General features: G+C 71.2%; 5 protein-coding genes across 5 annotated transcripts; 3 read left to right on the top strand and 2 right to left on the bottom strand.

Moving 5' to 3' along the window:
• Positions 1-10: 10 nt before the first annotated feature.
• Positions 11-715, bottom strand: AVPI1 (arginine vasopressin induced 1). The gene is made up of 2 exons (XM_032191558.1): positions 429-715; positions 11-352 (listed from the first exon to the last, which is right to left on the bottom strand). The coding sequence occupies exons 1-2, from the start codon at positions 713-715 to the stop codon at positions 280-282; spliced, it is 360 nt and encodes a 119-aa protein (XP_032047449.1). The 3' UTR covers positions 11-279.
• A 1,146-nt stretch (positions 716-1,861) lies between these two features.
• Positions 1,862-3,537, top strand: MARVELD1 (MARVEL domain containing 1). Its single transcript, XM_032191422.1, has one exon. It carries the CDS (start codon positions 1,921-1,923, stop codon positions 2,446-2,448), a length of 528 nt encoding a protein of 175 aa, XP_032047313.1. The 5' UTR covers positions 1,862-1,920; the 3' UTR covers positions 2,449-3,537.
• Positions 3,538-3,916: 379 nt separating this feature from the next.
• ZFYVE27 (zinc finger FYVE-type containing 27) lies at positions 3,917-8,199 on the top strand. The gene is made up of 12 exons (XM_032191213.1): positions 3,917-4,125; positions 4,207-4,277; positions 4,377-4,563; positions 4,687-4,782; positions 4,941-5,053; positions 5,343-5,473; positions 5,764-5,835; positions 6,003-6,023; positions 6,194-6,338; positions 6,569-6,615; positions 7,276-7,357; positions 7,495-8,199. Exons 1-12 carry the CDS (start codon positions 3,917-3,919, stop codon positions 7,557-7,559), a joined length of 1,239 nt encoding a protein of 412 aa, XP_032047104.1. The 3' UTR covers positions 7,560-8,199.
• Positions 8,200-8,932: 733 nt separating this feature from the next.
• Positions 8,933-11,863, bottom strand: SFRP5 (secreted frizzled related protein 5). The gene is made up of 3 exons (XM_032191629.1): positions 11,285-11,863; positions 10,665-10,742; positions 8,933-10,302 (listed from the first exon to the last, which is right to left on the bottom strand). The coding sequence occupies exons 1-3, from the start codon at positions 11,817-11,819 to the stop codon at positions 9,962-9,964; spliced, it is 954 nt and encodes a 317-aa protein (XP_032047520.1). The 5' UTR covers positions 11,820-11,863; the 3' UTR covers positions 8,933-9,961.
• A 5,049-nt stretch (positions 11,864-16,912) lies between these two features.
• GOLGA7B (golgin A7 family member B) lies at positions 16,913-18,769 on the top strand. Its single transcript, XM_032191630.1, has 5 exons — positions 16,913-16,959; positions 17,634-17,759; positions 18,147-18,299; positions 18,428-18,529; positions 18,665-18,769. Exons 1-5 carry the CDS (start codon positions 16,948-16,950, stop codon positions 18,767-18,769), a joined length of 498 nt encoding a protein of 165 aa, XP_032047521.1. The 5' UTR covers positions 16,913-16,947.
• The last annotated feature ends 476 nt before the right edge of the window (positions 18,770-19,245 follow it).

Genomic DNA, 19,245 nt, shown 5'->3' with positions numbered 1-19,245 from the left:
TGTTCTAATGCACTGTAGAAATGTATGTAATGTATTTAAACCATGCAACCGGCTGAATAACAGAGCTGCCGTTCGCCTGGCCTCCTCCTTGTCTCAGCGGCTGGGGGGCGTCCCGTGGAGCTGAGTCCAGCGCAGCAGCCGGGATCCAGGATCCAGGTCGCAGCCGCCTCCGCCCCCTTTTATTGCCCTCGTGTCCCCTGCACTCAGCGTCCGGGGCGAGCCTGGCCAGCGCCGCCGTCCCGCAGCCCCCCGGGGCCGGTTCCCGTGCCGCCCGGCCGCTCAGCGCTGCTCCGGGGATCCCGGGGCCGCCTCAGCCCCGCCGCCGCCGGGCTCCGGCTCCTTCTCGGTGATCCTGCGGGGAAGCGGCGGGTGAGGGCTGCTCGGCCCGGCCCCGGTCCCCCCGCCGGCCCGGCCCATCCCGCACCTACCGCAGGCGGCCGAAGCGCCGCAGCGCCGCCGTCCCGAGCCCGTGCTCGGCCGCTCGCCGCCGCCGCCGGAGCCGCCGCAGGGCCCGCGCCATCCGCCGCTGGCCGCCGTACCGCCACACCAGGCGGGCGCGCTCCTCGGGCCGCTCGGCGCCGCCGCTCCGGAACAGGCTCCGCAGCTGGGGCAGCCCCACGCCCTGGAAGATGTTGCCCGAGGCCCGCTTGCGGCCGCGGGCTGCGGGCGCCGCCGGGCCCGGGGGGTCGCTCACCACCGAGGCCGGCGTGCCCATGGCCCCGGCCGCTGCGGGCACCGGAGAGAGGCGGCGTGAGGCGAGGGCAGGCCCCGGCCCGCCACCGGCAGGCGGCGCGGATCGCGGCCCGCCCAGCACTACCGGGCACCGGGCACCGGCCCCCCCCCGGTACCGTGCGGGGCCGCGGAGGGCCCGGCTCGGAGCGGTGCCCGGTGCCCGCCGCCCCGCCCCGTCCCGCCCCGCCGTGCCCCACTTTCCCCCCGCCGCCCCGTGCCCGCCGGCCCCGCGCCCAGACCTGGCGGCGGCCGCCCCTGCCCCCGCCCCGCCGCCGCCGCCGCCGCCGCGCCCGGTCCCGCTGCGCTCCGCTCCCCGCCGCGGGGTCCGCGCCGCGCGCCCCTTCCATTCACCCGCCGGGCCCCGCCCCGCCCCGCGCCGCTCCGCCAATCCGCGGCCGCCGCTCGCCGCCCCGACCAATCGGCGCCCGGAGGGGGCGTGGCCGCACCGCCTCCCGGAGGGGTGGGCTACGTGGCGCCCGTGACGTCAGCGAGGCGAGGGAGGCGGGGAGCCCCCGGGGGGCGCGGCCACGCCCCTGGGCGGTGCCCGCCCGCGTCACTCCGAGGGGGAATCCCGCGTGACGTCACCGGGGGGACCCCGGCGCGCGGGGTCCCGCCAGCGCCCCGCGGCCCCGCGCCGGGACCGGGGAGACGGGACGGGACGGGGCGGGGCTGGAGGGGATGGGACGGGGCCGGGTGGAGGGGACGGGACGGGAGGGACAGGACGGGACGGGACGGGATGGGTTGGGATGGGACGGGACCGGAGGGGACAGGAGGGAGGGGGCGTGATGAGACGGGATGGGACGGGAGGGAGGGGACCGGAGGGGACGGGACGGGACGGGGCTGGAGGGGCGGGGAGGGGATAGGACGGGCCCGGAGGGAGGAAGCGTGACGGGCACGGAGGGGACGGGCCCGGGGGGGGGGGCCGGAGGGAGGGAACGGGCCGTGCCCGGAGGGGAGGGGACGGGAGGGGCCGGGAGGGGCTCGGCCGAACCCCGCCCGGCGGCGGCGGGCAGCGGCAGGCCCCCGGGCGTCCGGTGGGCCGTCGGAAGGCGGGGCGGGGGAGGAGGAGAGAGGCCCCGCGCGGGGGGACCGCTACGCGCCAGATGTTTGGCAGCGGCCGGCGGCCCGAATCGCTGCCGGGGCGCTGAGTCCCGCCCGAGCCGCTCCGCAGCGAGGCAGGGCCCCGCCATGGCCCGCACCGCTCCCCCCGCCGCCCCGCCGCCCCCGGGGCCGCCGGCCCGCGGCTCGCTCAGCCTGCACCGCGCCTACCTGCGGAGCCCCCTGGGGCTGCTGCGCCTGGGGCAGCTGGTGATGGGCGCCGCCTTCTGGGTCACCGTGGCGGCCCACAAGTACGAGGGGGCGGCCCACTTCGCCCTCTTCGCCGCCGTCCTCGTCTGGCTCCTCACCCTGGCCCTCTTCGGCCTCAGCCTGCTGGGGCGCTGGGCGCTGGTGCCCTGGCTGGGCTCCCGCTGGCTGCTCACCAACCTGCTGCACGACCTGGCGCTGGCCGTGGGGCTCTACGCGGCCGCCACCGGCATCATGGGCTACAAGGCCGGGCGCAAGAGCTACTGCAACCTGCCGGGCTACAGCCAGCAGTGCCTGTACGGCGCCTACCTGAGCGCCTCCGTCTGCGGGGCCGTCACCGCCTGCCTGTACCTCTTCTCCGGGCTCTACTGCCTGTCACGGCGCTGCCGGGACCAACGCGACATCATCTGAGACCCCGCGGCGCTCGGCTCCCCTCCTCCCCGCGCGTGGACGGACCGCAGCCCCCCTTCAGGACACCGTGACCCCGCCGCCTGGCCCCTCCTGGCTGACTGCACCGCGCTTCCTCCGGAGACTCCCGCACGGATGGGTGGACAGACAGACAGACAGACAGAGGCCTCCCCCGAGCACGGCTTGCCCCGCGTCCCGCCGGGACAGCGTGGACACCCGCCTGCTGCTCGGGCCCCTTTCGCACCCCTGGACAGAAAGATGATGGACGGACGTAGGCGAGTCGAAGGACCCGAACGGGATGCCCTCAAGCGGGACCCTGATTTCTGGGAGCCCCGCGGGGCCCTGCCCAACTCCCCCGCCCTAGGCCCCGCAGACGCCCCGTGCTCAGGTGGGTGCCAACGCTGCCCCCAGGGGGAGAGGGAGCCCGGCCTGGAGGAGCCGAGCGAGGGGCAGGGGTGGGCACAGCCCCCCCAGCCCGCCGGCAGCCCCTCGTGCCGTGCCCAGCGCTTGTGTTGTTGTTCTCTAATGGAGGCTGAGATTTTGGCTTCCCCAGCCCGGGCCCCTCCTCCTGCCCAGCCTGAACACGTCTGCTTTCTTCCTGCAACTGCGCGGGGCGCAGCCCCTCCCCGCCCCGCAGACACCCGCGGCCCGCTCCGGATGCTTGGCACAGCTCCCCCCGGCCGTGCCTCCGCCCTGCCCCGCTCAGCGGCCGGGCACCGAAGCCTCCGGCGCCGCCAAAGCCTCCAGCGGCTGCCGCCCCCCGGGCAGGGCAGGGCAGGGCAGGGCAGGGCGGGGGGCTGAATGCCTCTGCCCTCGGGGCTGGAGCCGGCTGCCCCCGGGGCCAACGGGGCTTTTGTGCGCAGCTCCCCGGTTCCGGCTCTGCCCCGCGGGGAGCGGCGACCCCGACCCACCGGGACCCACCGGGACCCACCGGGACCCACCGGGCGGACACCGGCGGCGGGGCCAGGAGCAGCCCCGACGGAGCCGGGGGGCGTCGGGGGAGCACGGCCGCGCCCCCGCCTGCTGGGGACGCGCCCCCTGCGCCGCGGGGCCGTGCCCGACGCCTCCTCCGCTGCCGGGGGGGGCCCCGCAGCCCCGTGCCCGGGCCGGTCCCCGCACGGTGCCCCCCGCGCCCGGTCCCCGCGTACCCCCCGTGTCCCCCCCGCAGCCCCCGGGCTCGGCTCCCCAATAAAGGCTTTGTCGGCGCTGCCTGCGTGTCTGGGCCTTCACTGAGGGCGGGGGGGCACCGGGAGGGGGGCAGCGGGGAGCAGGGAGCGGGGCACCGGGAGCGGGGCGGGTACCGGGAGCGGGGCGGTGGCCGCGCGCCGCCACTTCCGCCCTTCCCCTTGCCCTCACGGGGGCGGGGACTCCGCGCTTCGCCCCGCCCCCTCCTCCCCGTCCTCGCTCTCCGATTGGCGCCGCGCGCGTGACGTCACTCCGCAGCGGGGCGCGCTCCGGGAAGGCTCCCGCCATGCAGGAGGCAGCGGCAGCGGCAGCGGGGGGGGGCGGCGGCGGCGGTGCCGAGGCGGTGCCGGGCGGGGCCGAGCCCCCTGCCCCGGAGCCGCCCCCCGGCAAAGCGGCCGCCTTCGACCTGCTGGGGCTGGTGCGCAGCTACCGGCGGCTGGAGCTGTACCTGGAGCCGCTGCGGGACGCCGCCCAGGCCGTGCGCTGCCTGCTCCGGTAGGTGCGGGGCGGGCCGGGGGCTGCCGGTGCCTGCCGGTGCTGCCCGCCCCTGGCTGCGCCTTGTCCCCCCCCCTGCAGGTGGCAGCGGCCGCTGTGCTCCCTGCTGGCCTGCCTCGGCATCAACCTCCTGCTGCTCACCTTGGACCGAGGTGGGTGCGGGTTGGGGTCCCCGGTGCTCCCCGGTGCTCCCCGTGCTGGTCCCGGTGTCTGTAACGGGGCGTAACGGGGTGTAACGGGGTGCCCCACAGCCGCCTGGTACTCGGTGCTGGCCGTGCTGGTGCTGCTGCCCGCCCTGCTGGGCTACCTGCAGGAGACGTGCCGTGCCCGGCCGGCGCAGCGGGAGCTGGCTCGCAGCAGGAGGCACAGCGTGCGCAGGGAGGAGCTGCGCAGCGTGCGCCTGTCCCGCCAGGAGGCCCTCGCCCAGGTCAAGGGCTTGTGAGTGTCCCCACGATGTCCCCTGCCACCGGGCATCGCCCCCCTGGGGGGTTATAGGGGCACCCGGCAGCCCGGCTGGGTGTGTGTCCGGGGGGGGTCCGTGAGCCGGGGGTCTCGTTGCAGCCTGATCCAGCTGGAGGGCTTCCTGAGCGCGCTGTGCTGCAGCTGCGAGGCGGCGTACCGGGTGCTGCACTGGGAGAACCCCGCTGTGTCTTCCCAGTGAGTGGGGCCGCGGTGGGCACCCCCGGGTGGAGATGGGGGGGGGTCCGAGGGGCTGTGATTGATGTGCTTGGGGAGGGTGGGCAGAGGAAAGGGGGGGTTTGTGCTTTGGGGGCACTGATCTGCCTCGTCCGATGCGTCCTGCTGCGCCTCCCCAGGTTCTATGGGGCGCTGCTGGGCTCTGTCTGCATCCTCTACCTGCTGCCGCTCTGCTGGGTCATGGCCATCCTCAACAGCACCCTCTTCCTGGGCAACCCCCAGTTCTACCAAGGTGAGAGCCCTCCCTGGAGGCGGTCTGCGTGGGGGGGGCTGGGGAGAGGCCCCCTGAGGCTGGGCTCCCTGCCCTCCTCCTCTCCCAGTGCCCCTGTGTGGAGCTCTCCATAGGACCTGTCCCCAGCCCAGCGGCTCCCGACGGGTGTGTGGGCAGAGGGGGGCTCAGGGCACGGCAGGGAAGGCTCCTGTGTGCTCACAGCCCTCCTGCGAGGCTCTGACAGCTGCTGGGCGGAGGGGCAGGGGACTGGGGAATGCCCCTGGCTCCAGCCCTGGTCCCCTCTCACCAGTGATGAAGGAGCTCAAGGCCTCCATCGAGCAGTGTCTGGGCACCAAACCCCTCGAGAGCGCCCCGGAGCCTGCCGAGCCCCTGCCTGCTGCCACCCCCCCGGACCGGACCCCCACACCCACCAGCACGGAGGTGAGGGGTGGCAGGGCTGGGGTGAGTGGGGTGGGAGCTGTGGGGCCACCGGAGCTGGCTGTGCCTCTGTCCCTCTGCCCACGGGCAGCTTTGGTGTGCCTGGCCTCAGGGCACGTCCCGAGCTACCGAGGGGCTGCCCTGCGCTGCTGGGGTCTTGGCTCAATCCCACCGCGTGTTCAGAGCCTCACCCCACCTGGGGACTCGCCCTATGGGGCTGCTGGGGGGCTCTTGGAGGCGGGGGTCCTGCTGTGGGCAGGGATGGGGTGGGCAGGACTCTGAATCTCTTGCAGGACCTTACCCCTGGCAGCGTGGAGGAAGCGGAGGAGGCAGAGCCCGATGAAGAGTTCAAGGATGCTATCGAGGTTTGGGCCTGGCGGGGAGCGGGTTGGCCCTATAGGGTGGCTGAGAGGAGCTGGGGCTGCTGGGGGGGAGCAGGGTCGGTGCTGGGGAGGGCAGGAGCGGGGCTGGGCACCTCTGCAGCCTGGCTCCACCTGTACTGCCTGTCCTTTTGTCCCATGCTGCGGGGAAGGAGAACCAGCTGCTGGTCCTGGTGAGTAGCGCCTTGCTGGGCTGTGCAGGGGGCGTCAGCTCCTGGCTGCCTGCGCTGGGTTTGGTTTGGTTTGGCGGTGCCTTGTGGCCATGCCGGGGAGCTCCCCGCTTTCCTGCCCGTCCCTGGGGGCAGGCTGTCCCGCAGCCCCCACCGCCCCCTGCTCTGCGCAGGAGGACGACGAGGGCTCTCAGTGCTCAGCAGACTTCGACCTCAGCCTCCCGGACAACGGCTTCATGAGCAAAAACGACGTGATCCGCAGCAAGGTGTCGCGCCTGACCGAGCGCCTGCGCAAGCGCTACCCCAGCAACAATTTTGGTGAGGCTGGGGGCCCGCACTGCGGGGTCCGTGCTGCTCCCAGTGCACAGCCATGTGAAGCAGTGTGCTGTGGTGCCTGCTGGGGCTGTGCTGGCACCTCCAGCGGCCTCCCCCTCACCAGGGGGTGTTTGTAGCCCTCCTGGGACGAGCAGGGGTGGCGGGGTCTTTACAGCAGGCGTGGGGGGTCCGAGGGAGCAGAGCCCTGCCTGACCCTGCCCTGTCTGTCCCAGGGAGCTGCACGGGCTGCGGAGCCACCTTCTCCGTGCTGAAGAAGAGGGTGAGTCTTCGGCTTCTCCTCACTGCCCCAGCGAGCTGTTGACAGTGGCTGGAACAACTTGGCTCTGCCCTTCTGCTGCAGCTCCGGCTGCCCTCGGTCCCGGCGTGGCAGCGGGTGACCTCAGCTAAGTGCTGGGTGTTGTCACATACCGGCTGCTGCCAGGGAGCCTTTGTGCCTTGGGAAGCTGCCCCAGGCTCACCCGCACGTGCGGCCGTGTGAGGCGCCTGCTCCGTGCCCTGGTTTAGCTGTTGCTATCTCAGCACTGCCCAGCACTTCCTCATCCCTGCTCCAGATGGGTATTGATGGCTCTCTCCCTGCTGCCTCCCGAGCTCCAGACTCAGGGCTCCCTCCCCTTTCTCCTGGGTTAGCCTGATGCAGATTTGGCAGTCTCCGGAGCTTGCATCCCTCCAGGGTTACAGCATAGGAAATTGCAGTCTGTAAACCTCCCGGAGCCTGTGGCTGCAGTGCTCTCCTGTGGTGTTAGAGCATACTTGCATGCATGGGCACCTTGTCCTGCTGTTGTCGGGCTGCCTCTCTGTTAGCAGGGCTCTCTCCCCCTCTCCCCTCCAGCCGGGGATGCTGCTGGCAGTGCCCTGGCCCTGGAGCTTGCTGGGCAGCTCCCGGTGCTGCTGTTAATGCCCCACCTCTGTCTCTCCCCAGCGGAGCTGCAGTAACTGTGGGAACAGCTTCTGCTCCAGGTGTTGCTCCTTCAAAGTCCCCAAGGCCGTGATGGGAGCCACAGGTGAGTGGAAGGAGGAGGCGGGCGGCGTGTGCCCCCTCCCTTGAGGGGTCTGCAGCAGGTCGTGGCTGCGATCCCAAACCCTCAGCGGGTGCTGTGGTGGAAGGGGGGCGCCTGACACCCGCTTTCCTCCTTTCCAGCCCCTGAGGCTCAGAGGGAGACGGTGTTCGTGTGCGCGCTGTGCAACCAGGTGCTCACCAAGTGAGCGCTCACCAAGCTCCTGGGCCCCTGCCCTTGCTGCCAGGAGCCCGCTTCCCTGCGTGGTGTCAGCACGCTGCCAGAGGACGTCTGTGCTCGCTGCTCCCCCTGCCAGCATGGGGCTGGGGGCAGACCCAGGCGGTGCCTGCTGCTCCACGGGTCCCTGTGGCTGCCCCCACCAGCCCCGTTTGCTCAGGGGGGCTCCCCAGCACTGACTGCGCCCTGCTGAGAGCTCGCCCGGGGCCTGGCTCAGTGATGGAGCAGCCGTCCTCCCTCCTCCTGGCCCTACCTCCACCTCCTGGCAGGGGCACAGCAGCCCTAGGCTCTGTCCTGCCCTTCCTGAGCACCATGCGGGGTGGGGTGACTGCTTTTGGGATCAAGTCGGAGCTCTGCCTGCGTTCCCAGGAGCCGTGACCTCGGTCCTGGCTCGGCTGAGGCCCTGCTCATCCCTCCCGTGCTCCTTGGCCTCGCTGCCTTCAGGTTTAGCCCCCGTCCCCCTCCCTGTCTGGCTGTAGCCGAGGGTCAGTGAGGGCTGGGCTGCGGCGAGAGCCCTCCGAGTTGGTGCTGCTGTGTGCGTAGTGACTGCTGCTGCTGCTGCAGGTAATGGCTGTGTACATAGGGGATGCCCAATAAAGCTCTTGCCACCAGCCAGACCTCGCCTTGCCCCTACACAAACCATCCCATTCCCTGGTATCTCCGCAGCCTTGGCTCCTCTCTCCTGCGTGTCTCCCGTTCCCCAGGGCTGGGCGCTGCGTGGAGCTGCTCCTTGGCTGTGCCAGGGCCTGATCCTGGTGCCGGGGGGCGAGCTGCATGCCCTGCCCAGGCGGTGGTCCCGGCAGCCGCCCACCCGCACAAGGGTGACCTTTCCCTGCGCCAACAGCGCAGCTCGCAGCTATCCCAGGAATGTGACCCTGGCTGCTGTGCAGCTGGGAACGGCCGCGGCCGGGCCCCCCGCCAGCCAGCTGCAGCTCCCCGGGGGGGGCCGGGCCCCGGGGCTGGCAGTGCCCCCACCCCCGGGCTGACACCCACCGGCGGGGGGATGCTCTGGGGGCGCGGGTCTCGGGGTACCCCATGGTGCGGGGCAGCCTCTGGGCTCCTGGACCCCTTTATCGAGCCCTGCCCTGGGGAAATTTGGGGAGAAGCTGAACTCTGTGTGCCCAAAACACGCTGGGGGGGTGTTGGGGGGATGCTGGTGTGCGGAGGGCCAGCTCGGGCCGGGGCACAGGGAGAAGTTACTCATCTTCCTGCAGCCAGCCCTTGGCAGGACGCGGGCTGTGTCCATGTGTGCCCAAAGGCCCCGCAGGAGGAGCTCGGTGACGCAAAGCACAGAGGGCTACAGATAACCGCGGGCTGCGGGAGGGGGGATTTATTTGCGCCCTCCCCGTTCTGCTCTCACATAGCTGCTGCTGTTCATTCCCACGGCAGCGCGCTCGGCAGCCTCGGGTGGAAAATACCTCCCAGCAATAGTGGAGTTTTTCTCCCCCTGTTTTTTTCCACCTTGGCCGGAGCAGAACCCACCTGCCCCTGCGCCCTGCGCCTTGCTGGCTGCGGGGCTGGAGCACACCCCGGGTTCGGTGCCCCAGCGTGGGGCAGGTGGGTAAACAGGGCTGGGGCAGGACGGGGACACCCTGCTGCCCCCCGAGCAGCCAGCCTGGGGTTCTGCTGGCACCCACGCCCTGGGGTGCCCGGGGATGGGGCTGCCCCATCCCGCATCTGCAACCTCCCTGTGCGCACCCCAAAGCTCCCAGCCCTCTGCAGCTCCTGGAGCTGTGGATCGAGCCAGGACCCTTGGCTGCCCCGTCCCCTGCTTCCCAGGGTCCCGAGAGCCACAGGGAGCAGGACCCAGGCTTCTCCGAGGCAGAATAATTTACTGGGGGGGGTCAGGTTGGGATGGGGGGATGTGGGGTGCAGCGGGGCTGGGTTGGAGGTGGGCTCCCCCCTATTGAGCCGAGTGGGATGGGAGGGCTGGGGAAGCCCAGGCAGTGGCTGTGCACCTCCAGGCACTTGGCTGTGGGAGCTGGGGGCAGTCTGTGGGCAGCAAGGAGCTGCCTTGGCTGGGGGGGGTCCCTGGAAAAGGGAGGGGGGGGTGATCCACGGCTGGGGCACGAGCTCTGCGGGAGGGGACACGGGATGGGGATGCTCTGGGGGGCTGGAGGAGGGATTGGGGGAGGCTGAGGGTCGGAGTCACATCATCAGGAGCTGGGCAGGGGGTTGGGGTCTCGGGGCAGCCAAGGAACAAGCAGGGAGGCAGGGCAGGGGTCCTGGGGGTGCAGAGCTGGGCGTTCAGGAGAGGGCAGGGGTCCTGGGTGCAGGTCGAGGCTCCCTTGAATGCAGCTGGGGATCTCCGGGGTCCTGGGGTGCCACCAGGGGTGCGGAGCAGGGCGAGTGCAGGAGTCCCGGGGCAGAGCCCTAGTGCTGCCCGGCCCCATAGAGCAGGGGGTGGTAGAGGGGGCAGGGGTAGGAGAACATGAACTTGACGGCGAACTTCATCTCCTTGTTGTGCTTCTGCCAGGGGTAGATGGCGAGGAGGAGCAGGCGGCCGCCCGCCTTGCGGCCCATCACCAGGAAGCTGCCGCCGAGGCTGTCGAGCTGGGGACAGGGGCAGGAGCCCGCGTTCCTCATGTGCAGCACCAGCTTCTTGGTGTCCTTGCGCTTGAGGGGGCCCAGCTTCAGCACCTTCTTCTTCTGGGCGGCCACCAGGCGCCGCTCCCCGTTCTCCTCCGTCACCTCCTTGATGCGCATCTTCACCACTGCGTGGGGACAGCCGGGGGGCACTGCTGGGGGCTCTGCGGGGGGTGCTGGGGGCACGGCTGGGGTCTGGGGCAGGTGTCTGTGCAGGACGGGGTGCAGCAAGTCCCTGGGACTGGGTCCTGATGAAGGGTCTTGGGGGAAATCACTGCCTGATGCCCCGTTCTGCCTGTCCCCCACACTTGCCCTATCTCTGAGGCACCCCAAATCATACCCGGGGTCCAAGGGAAGGGCTCCAGTGGGTCCCCACGGGGCTGTCCCAGGACAGCGGTGCCTTTTGGCCAAGCCCCTACCTGGGCTGCTCTGGGGGTGGCTGGGGCTGTGGGGGGCAGGGGGTGTTGGGGAAGGGGACCCCAGCACTCACCGAAGTCGCTGGAGCACATCTGCTGCATCATGCCATCCGCCTTGTGCTCCATCTCGCACTGCGTGCAGATCCTGGACACTGCGGGGTGACACCAGCTGCGGTCACCGGGGGCAGCTCGCTGGGGACACGCTGGGGGAGCCCCGGGAGCTGTGCCAAGGTGATCGGGGGCACCCAGTCCCAGCACCTGCTTCCCACGAGGGACGGGGAGTAGGGTGACCCTGCCGATGCTCTGGGGCGCAGCGGCGAGGGGCAGAGGGTGCCACAACCCTCAGTGCCTGCTCCCAACCCTGTCTGCCTTTGGGTGACGTCCCTTCCCTGCCCAAGGGGACAGCCACCAGCAACCTGCGTGTGCGAGGGGGCAGCACAGGTGCAGCGCTCGGGGCTGGGTGCTTGGTGCTGCTGCCATGGGATGTGGTGAGGGGAGAGGGACACAGCTCCCGTGGTCACCCCCAGCACCGCTCCCTGCTGCCCTGGGGCAGCTCTGTGCAGGCAGCGAGGGGTGCTCAGCCAGGGCTGCTGCCCCCCTGGGGGCTGTGCTCCTAGAGGAGCAGGGATGGGGGCTCCGCGGTGGCACCCCACGTGGTGTCCCCATCCCCTGTCGCCGTGCCCTGCCCCCTTACCTGGCGGCGGGGTGGCCTGGCTGTTCCCGAACTGGACGGCGATGCAGAGGTCGTGGTCGGAGGGGAACTTGGCGCAGTGCAGCATCTCGGGCCAGGGGAAGCCGTAGGACTCCATGACGGGGGCGCAGGAGTCGCGCACCACCTCGCAGAGCGAGCGGCAGGGGTAGACGGGCCGGTCGAGGCAGACGGGGGCGAAGAGGGAGCAGAGGAAGAGCTGGGTGTCGGTGTGGCACTGCTTGGCGAGCAGGGGCACCCAGCTGCTGGCCTGCTGCTTGGCCTCGGCCATGGACTCGTGCTCCAGCAGGTTGGGCAGCCGCATGCGCTTGTAGCCCACGTCGTAGCAGAGCTGCATGTCGGCCGGGATGTCCACGCACTGCGGCTCCCGGCCGTAGAAGCGCCCGCGGGGCACGCTCTCGGGCTGCCAGCCGTAGTAGTCGTAGTGCTGCCCGCCGCCCGGTGCCAGCAGCGCCAGCAGCGCCAGCAGCGCCTGCAGCGCCGTGCCCGTGATCCTCGTGGGGACGCTCGCCCGTGGCATCGCCGCAGCCGTGCCGTGCCGAGCGGGACCCAGCCGGCTGCCTGCTGCCTGCTCCCCAGGCGCCTCCCACGCCGCCCTTTCAAAGGAGCCCGCAGGCCTCGCCGGCAGCCAATCTGCTCCTGCTGCTGGCCCCCCCCGGCCATGGCCCCCCGGCCCCACGCCAGGCCGCTCTCCCTCCCTCCCCGCCGCCAGCCCTGCCTCGCACCGCGGGGTGGGCGCACGGCGCTGCTCGGGGTGCCCCCGCAGGGTGGCTCCGCACCAGGGTGCTTCGTGCCTCCCTGTCCAGCATGTCCCCAGCCTGTCTGCTCCTGGCACGGGGTGGGGGACCCCGGTTCCTGCCCTGTCGCCCTCCCCTGGGGAGACCCCCCTGGAGTAGGGGTGCGGGGTGCAGGGGCTGGGGGTGCAGGACAGCCCGGGGACCCCATGATGCTGGAGCACCCACATGCAGGGTGCCACCTGCAGCCTCTGCTCCTGCTCTGTCCCCTTCCTCAGATCTGGGCTCTCTGTCACCCTATGTCATCCGGGGGCACCCCATTGAGGCACGACGGGGGGGCTGGGGGGACATGCAGACCCTTTCCCAGGCACTTTTGGTGCCTGGGGCATGGGAAGAGCCGGAGCCCAGCGGGATGGGAAGGGGCCACATTCCCCCATCCCCTTGGAGATGGGCTGAGCAGGGGGAGCCGGGCTGAGGACCCCATTAGAAACCCATTTTTCTGCAGGGGTTATCTGGGGTGCCCCTTCCCCTTCCCGCTATCGATGCCCCAGCCTGGCCAGCGCCCCCGTGCCGCCCCCAGCCCCTGCCCTAATGGGCGGCAGAGCAAACAGCCCACTGCAGGCAGGAGATAGCAGCTGCCCTTTGCCCCGGGCAGGGGGCAGGGACTGTCCCAAAACCCCTCCAGGAGCCATCCGCTATGGGGCCGTGCTGGCAGCCTCACCATACACCGTGCCCGTGCCTGCAGCCTGCTCTCCCTGCCTGTTTCCACCGTGCTGGGCCTTGGTCCACAGCCCCCAGTGATGCTCGCTGCTGGCCTCGGGGCTGAGCTCGGCTCTCCTGGGCCAAGCCCCGGGGATGGCACCGTTAATGTGTAACCACCAGGAGCACGATAAGATAGAGCAGCCCCGTTATCAGGGCTGCCCAGTAGCAGGAGGGGAGGGTGCTGGAAGCCTCGGGTTGTCCCAGGAGGAGTGAGATTGTCTGGGGATAAATGGTGATGGGAAATAGCTAACCGGTGATGGATGGCCTGGGGCAGGGCAGCGGGGAGCTGATTGCTGCGGGCGCTCCGCTGGGAAGGGGCCAGGGAGCAGGAGCTGCAGGATGGAGCTGTGGGGGTGTGTGGTGCCCGTGCGTGGTGCTGAGCCTTGCCCCGAGCCCTACCCGAGGAGCAGCCTTGGCTGGTGGGGCTGGGGGTGGCAGGGGGGGGGATGGCAAGGGGCTCCCTGCCAGCCCCTGGGCCCCCTGTCTGTCACGATGCCTTCATTAGAGCCACTGAGTCACCTCCTGGCAGCGAGGCTGGGCTTCAAAGGGTGTTCATAGGGACCGAAAGTAAAAAAAAAAAAAAAAGAAAACATGCTTAAAGGACAATAGCTGGGGTGGGAAGAGGGACCTTTGCTCCTGCGGATGTGTCCCAGCTCTGGGGGGCTGTGCTGCACCCCTCAGCCCTGCCCAGCGGGGCTGCCACCCACAGGAGGTGGAGCTGGGCCATGGCCAGGGGGGTGGGATGGGATGGGATGGGATGGGATGGGATGGGATGGGATGGGATGGGATGGGATGGGATTGATGGGATGGGATGGGATGGGATGGGGTGGGATGGGATGGGTTGGGATGGGATGGGATGGGATGGGATTGATGGGATGGGATGGGATGGGGTGGGATGGGATGGGTTGGGATGGGTTGGGATGGGATGGGATGGGATGGGATGGATGGGACGGGACGGGATGGGATCGTTGCCCTCCTGCTGTGGCAGCTCCCAGGGGTGGGGATGAGCAGCACTGCCCTTCCCCACGCCCTGTCTGTGCAGGCTGTGCCCGTGCCCACGTCCCCAGGCCCCGCAGAGGGCCGGAGGTCTGACACTTGCTCCTGTCACTCGGCGCAGCCAGGCCACCAGCCCCGCCACCGCCTGGGTCACCCTGCCCGGCACTGCCACCAGGACGGGGGCTATGGGGGCTGCCCCCTCTGCGGTGGGGACCCCAGGGACAGCTGGCCACAGGGACACGGTAAGGGGACGTGCCCTGCATGGGGGCTGCCCCCAGCCCTGCCCTGCTCCCCCATAAAGGCACTGGTGCCGGGTTGCACCCAGCACGGAGCCCTGCCCGGCTTGCCCCGCAGTGGGGTGCCAGAGGGAGGTGAGGGCAGGGGGGGCACGGTGGGACCGAGCCGATGGGGGGGCTGCGGGACCCCCAGGGCGGCCAGGATCGGCGGTGGCCACGCACTTGCCCTGCGCCCACACACACTGGCGCTTGTCTCGCAGCCCCAGGAATGCGGCTGGCAGCGCTCCGGGCACAGCTGCGGGGCCGCGGCCGCCCTGGCGCCCTCCCAACCCCTCGGCGGCTCCTGCCCCGGCTCGTAAATCCTGTGAGCACACAGAGCCGTGTGTGTGCCGCTCTGCGCCGCCCGCCCGACCCCCGGCCCCGTGCGGGGCAGGGATGGGGCAGGGACCGCGTGGGGACCCCTGGGCACGAGGCCGCGGGGCGAGCCCCTTCCCTCGCCTTGTTTCTGGGGACGTGGGGACCTCCGGGCAGCGCTGCGCCCCCCACGCTGTTGTGCAGAGGGTAGGGGAGGTGTGGGAGCCAGCCCTCGCCCAGCCTGGCTTCCCAGCAGGAAGCTTTGCAGAAGCTGGGCCGTGATTTTGGGCACCTCCTGCCCAAACCGCATCCCTCCCTGCCCGCTTGCTTGCAGAGCCAGCAGCGCGTGGGACCTGGTGCTGCGCCCCCCTGGCCACACACCCCTCGGGTGGGCACGGCCAGCCCTGGGGACAGCAGTGTCCCCTCCCTCGGGGTGCTCAGACTGCGGGCAGTTTGGGGCAGCGTCCCTCTGGAGCAGCACCTCCCGCACCGAGGGAGGCTGGGGTGCCTGGAGCTGTTTGCTGGCAGCTCGGGGTGTGGGGGACGTCCCCCCCCATCCTGACACACACCCACACACCTGGTGCCTCCGGGAAAGGTTATCAGCTATCCTCCTCGCCTCCCAAATGTCACCGTTGTCCTCGGCGGGGCAGTGAGCTCATGGCCCCCCCTTGCTGTTCATCCAAGCCCCCCCAGCGCTGTGCGAAGCAGCTGCCAGGGCTGGCACTGCCCGGGGTCCTTTTGAAGTGGAGCCGGGAGCTGCAGACAGCCCCGCTGGGTGGCTGCGGGCTGAGGAGGGGGCTCTGCACCCCCAGGTGGGCAGGGGCTCGGTGCAGGATGGGGCTGCGGGGGGGTCCCCTCTAAAGGACCACATCCACTGTGCCAGGAGTGACGGGAAGGTCGGGGTTGCGGGCAGGGGGTGCAGCTCCGTGCACCAGGGGACGTAGTGGTGGCACCCTCTGATCCTACACCCCTGTCCTGTGGGGCGGAGGGCTGTGGAGCAGGGAATATCAGGAATAAAGGCAGCTCCTGCAGCAGCCGTGCCCGCCTCTGCTGCCAGGCAGCCTAAAAATAGCCCCCTGGCAAAGTGGGGGAAGAAGGGCCGTCTGCTTACAGCTGCAAAGCCCATGGTGGTGCATCAGGCGGGGGGGTCTGGCTGGCCTGGGGGGCTCTAGGGGGCTGCGTGGGGCTGGGCAGTGCCATGGGGCAGGTCCCTGATGCTGGGCAAGGCTCAGTGCTGGGTGATGAGGCCGCACGGCAGCTCCCTTGGGACGGCAGCACCGCGGGGTGCATCAGGTGGGCAGAGCCCGGGGGATGCATCCGGGGGCGGCAGGGACAGCTGGGCCCCCCCCGGCTGCTGTCGGCCCCTCGCCACCGCGTGGGAGAGCGAACCTCATCTCCTGGCAGGGGAGACATTGCCATGGAAACCGGCACGGCCGCTGCCAGGCGGTGACGTGGTGTGGCACGGGAAGGGGCTGGCGAGCGGGGCCTGGCTCTGGGGGCATCCGGGGACACCCCAGGGTGTGCCAGCCTGGGCCCGTGGGTGCACGGGTGGGTGCGTGCATGAGTGTGGGTGCACGCCTGTGCCTGTGCACATCCCCAGCTGTGTCCGTGAGCATCCCAGCTGTGTCCGTGAGCATCCCCAGCTGTGTGTGCATCCCAGCTGTCTGTGCACTTCTCTATTTATGTGCCAACCCCAGCTGTGTGCCTGTCCCCAGCTGTGTGCACATTGCCAGGGCTGTGTCACCCTGCACCCTGCCCGGTGTCCCCAGGCGCTGTGGGGCAGGCTGGCCGCCCTTCTGCCCCGCACAGGCCCTGAGCTCAAGGCCACCAGCCCTCACCCCCTTCCCTGCTGCACCACCCCCTCCTCCTCCTCTGGGGACAGCGCCTGTTTTCTGCCCGTTTGCCTTCCCCTGGCTCTAATTGAGCTGTCACCGGGCAGAGATAACAGGGAATTCGTTAGCGCTCCCCTTTGATGTCTGCCTGCGCCCTGACCGCAGCCCTCTCTCCGCAGCCGCAAATTCTGCCCGAGCAGCACCCAGCAACGCGCCCCGGCGGGGCGGGCTGCCAGCCCCACTGCCGGCCCCCCCGGCACCCTCCCCACAGCAGCCAGCCCCATAAGCACCCCCAGCACCCTCCCCGGGGCACCCACCCCCCAAACGCCCCCGGCACCCTCCCCAAGGCAGCCACCCAAGCGCCCCGTGCGCCCTCCCCAGGGCGGCCACCCCCAAGCCCCCCCGGCGGCACCCCCCCGGCAGCCGTTTCCCCGTCCCCCTGCGCCCCCCCTGGGGCGGTGCGGCCCCTCCGGGGGTTCCCCGCTAACGGCTGCGGGCGCCCATCCCCGCGGCCTCGGGGCCGGCCCGGGCGGCTGCGCACACGGGGCCGTGCCGGGCCCGCCTCCGCCTCCGCCGCTCGGCTCGGCAGCACCGCGGACAGCGCCGGTGCCGCCCGCCCGGCTCGGCTCGGCTCGGCTCGGCTCGGCCCGGCCCCGCGGACAGCTCCGCTTCTCCATCTCCCGGCCCGTTGCGGCGCGGCACGGCTCGGCACGGCCCGGGGCGCACGGCGCGCCATGGCCACCGAGGTGGGTGCGGGAACCGCCCGGTGCGGGGCTGCGGCGGGGACCGGCCCCGGGGAGGGGACAGAACCGAACCGCGCTCTGCCCCGGGCTGGGGGTCAGCGGGGTGCGGGGGGTGACAGGATGGGACCCGCCTGGGGCTGGGAGCTGGGGTCTGCACGGCTGGGTGCGGGGCCGGGGTCGGCGCGGGGTGCCCTTGCCGGAGGGGTCCGTGCGGGGCTGGGGTGCGGTGTGGGGCAGGTGGCAGGAGGCGATGGCACGCTGCACGAGGGGCACAACATGCCCTTGGCACCGCCGTCCTCCTCTCCATCCCCGCTGCGACCCACGGCTGGGGGGGCTGCTGTGGGTTCTCATCCCGCGTGGGGTGCCAGGGCTGGCCGGGCCCTGCTGATCCCTTTTGTGCCACCGTTCCCCTGCTGCACGGCCACTGCAGACCTGCTTTTGCGGCCCCCTGCTCAGCTCGTTGCCCTCCTCCTGCTGGGAAGCTGCTGGGGACCGAGGGCTGTCCCCACACCGCCTGTGACACCCCAGGGGACACACACCACGCACGCAGCAGCCGGTGCACACGGGGACAAGCACATGGCCCACGCGGGGGGCTCCCTGAGGGAATGGCACTGCTGCCTGGGGACCCTTTCCCTGGCTGCAGCCCCCCCCTGGCTCACCCCCTGCCCCCCCCCAAGGTGCACAGCCTGCAGGAGCTGCGGCGCAGCGCGTCCCTGGCCACCAAGGTCTTTGTGCAGCGGGACTACAGCGACGGGACCACGTGCCAGTTCCAGACAAAGTTCCCCCCCGAGCTGGAGAGCCGGGTAGGGAACCCAGCGGCGTGTGTGTGTGTGTGTGGGGGGGGGGGAGGGGGGGTGCCCTATTTTCGGTGTCCTGTGGGGCTTGGGGGGTGGGAGAGGGGTCTGAAGGCATGGGGTGTTGAAGGCCCTGAGCCAGCCGATGCAGCTGGATTGCTGGGCAGTGCCTGGGGCAGGGTGTGAGCTGTCACTGCCCCCCTGCCTGGGGTTTGCAGGACTGGGAGGCGCTGGTGGAGGCTCGGCAGGTCTTGGCATGCAGGGGCCAGGGAGCTGAGACAGCACTGAGCAGGGAGGAGAGGTTTAAGTGGTCCCTGAGGCACCCCAGGGAGTAGGAGGGACAGCGCAGGGGGCAGCTGCTGGCCAGGTTTGTCTTCACCGCAGCTTCTGCCCTAGATCGAGCGCCAGCTCTTCGAGGAGACCGTGAAAACTCTTAACAGCTTCTACGCCGAAGCGGAGAAGATCGGGGGCAGCTCGTACCTGGAGGGGTGCCTGGCCTGCGCCACCGCCTATTTCATCTTCCTCTGCATGGAGACGCACTACGAGAAGGTGCCAATGCCCAGGGGAGGGCGCAGGGAGCTGAAGGGGGGGGCTGGAGGTCAAGTGCGGGCACCCAGGGGCTGCCGGGGTGGGGTGTCCTTGCTGGCAGCCCCCAGCATCCCCCTGTGCACCAGCAGGTCCTGAAGAAGATCTCCAAGTACATCCAGGAGCAGAACGAGAAGATCTACGCGCCGCGGGGGCTGCTGCTCACCGACCCGCTGGAGCGTGGCATGAGGGTCGTATCCTCTGCGGCGGGGCGGTGGGGTGGGGAGGGCATCGCTGGGGGGGCACGAGGGTGAGGGAGGGGGGCAGTGGGCAGTCGGGCGGCGGGTCTGTGGCTGCCGTGCCCCTGGCTGGTCCTTAGCGGTGCCCAGATCGAGATCTCCATCTACGAGGACCGGTGCAGCAGCGGCAGCTCCAGCAGCGGCAGCTCCAGCAGCAGCAGCGGCGGCGGGGGGGGCGGCGCGGGGGGCCGGTGACTGGCAGAGAGTCCCTGCAGGGACTCGTACTGCCGGGACAGCGGCCTCTCCGAAATCCGCAGGCTGCACTACCAGAGCACCCGCTTCTGAGCCCAGAGCGGGCGGGCGGGTGGGTGGGTGGGCAGGGGGGGCCCCGGGGGCTGCCTGCTCCCCGCCTCTGCGACGTGCCCCCCACAGCGGCTCTGCCCCTGCTCAGACCCGCTGCGGGCAGGGGCTGCTGCTGGGGCGTCCCAGGTGCTTCCCACTGAGCCAAACCAGTGCCAAAGGGCTCCCGCAGCCCCCACCCCGGGGTGCTCTGCGCCGCCGCCCCTGCCCCGAGCAGCCCCAGCGGGCAGCGCCCCAGTGCCTGCAGTGCCCCAGATGGGGGGGCTTAGCCCCGTGCCCCCGGGGTGCCCTGCTCTTGGTGCCACGGGCCCGTCGCCCCAGTGCCACTTCGTCTGCGTGTCGGTGCTGTGCGCACCCCACACGCTGCCCAT

Source organism: Aythya fuligula, chromosome 7 (genome assembly GCF_009819795.1).
Source record: "Aythya fuligula isolate bAytFul2 chromosome 7, bAytFul2.pri, whole genome shotgun sequence".
Lineage (NCBI taxonomy): Eukaryota > Metazoa > Chordata > Aves > Anseriformes > Anatidae > Aythya > Aythya fuligula.
Note: the sequence above shows the minus strand (reverse complement) of the source record. Positions and strands in the feature narration are given on the sequence as shown.

Bases quoted from the DNA above. Each gene is read 5' to 3' on its own strand.
- GOLGA7B (XM_032191630.1), top strand. The intron at 17,760-18,146 runs GTAGGGAACCCA...CTTCTGCCCTAG, and splicing joins CCCCCGAGCTGGAGAGCCGG to ATCGAGCGCCAGCTCTTCGA. The intron at 18,300-18,427 runs GTGCCAATGCCC...GTGCACCAGCAG, and splicing joins TGGAGACGCACTACGAGAAG to GTCCTGAAGAAGATCTCCAA.
- SFRP5 (XM_032191629.1), bottom strand. From the start codon at position 11,819: ATGCCACGGGCGAGCGTCCCCACGAGGATCACGGGCACGGCGCTGCAG. The intron at 10,743-11,284 runs GTAAGGGGGCAG...GTCACCCCGCAG, and splicing joins CCAGGCCACCCCGCCGCCAG to TGTCCAGGATCTGCACGCAG. The intron at 10,303-10,664 runs GTGAGTGCTGGG...GTCCCCACGCAG, and splicing joins GATGTGCTCCAGCGACTTCG to TGGTGAAGATGCGCATCAAG.
- AVPI1 (XM_032191558.1), bottom strand. From the start codon at position 715: ATGGGCACGCCGGCCTCGGTGGTGAGCGACCCCCCGGGCCCGGCGGCG. The intron at 353-428 runs GTAGGTGCGGGA...GCTTCCCCGCAG, and splicing joins CGGCGCTTCGGCCGCCTGCG to GATCACCGAGAAGGAGCCGG.
- ZFYVE27 (XM_032191213.1), top strand. From the start codon at position 3,917: ATGCAGGAGGCAGCGGCAGCGGCAGCGGGGGGGGGCGGCGGCGGCGGT. The intron at 4,126-4,206 runs GTAGGTGCGGGG...CCCCCCCTGCAG, and splicing joins GCCGTGCGCTGCCTGCTCCG to GTGGCAGCGGCCGCTGTGCT. The intron at 4,564-4,686 runs GTGAGTGTCCCC...GTCTCGTTGCAG, and splicing joins CTCGCCCAGGTCAAGGGCTT to CCTGATCCAGCTGGAGGGCT.
- MARVELD1 (XM_032191422.1), top strand. From the start codon at position 1,921: ATGGCCCGCACCGCTCCCCCCGCCGCCCCGCCGCCCCCGGGGCCGCCG.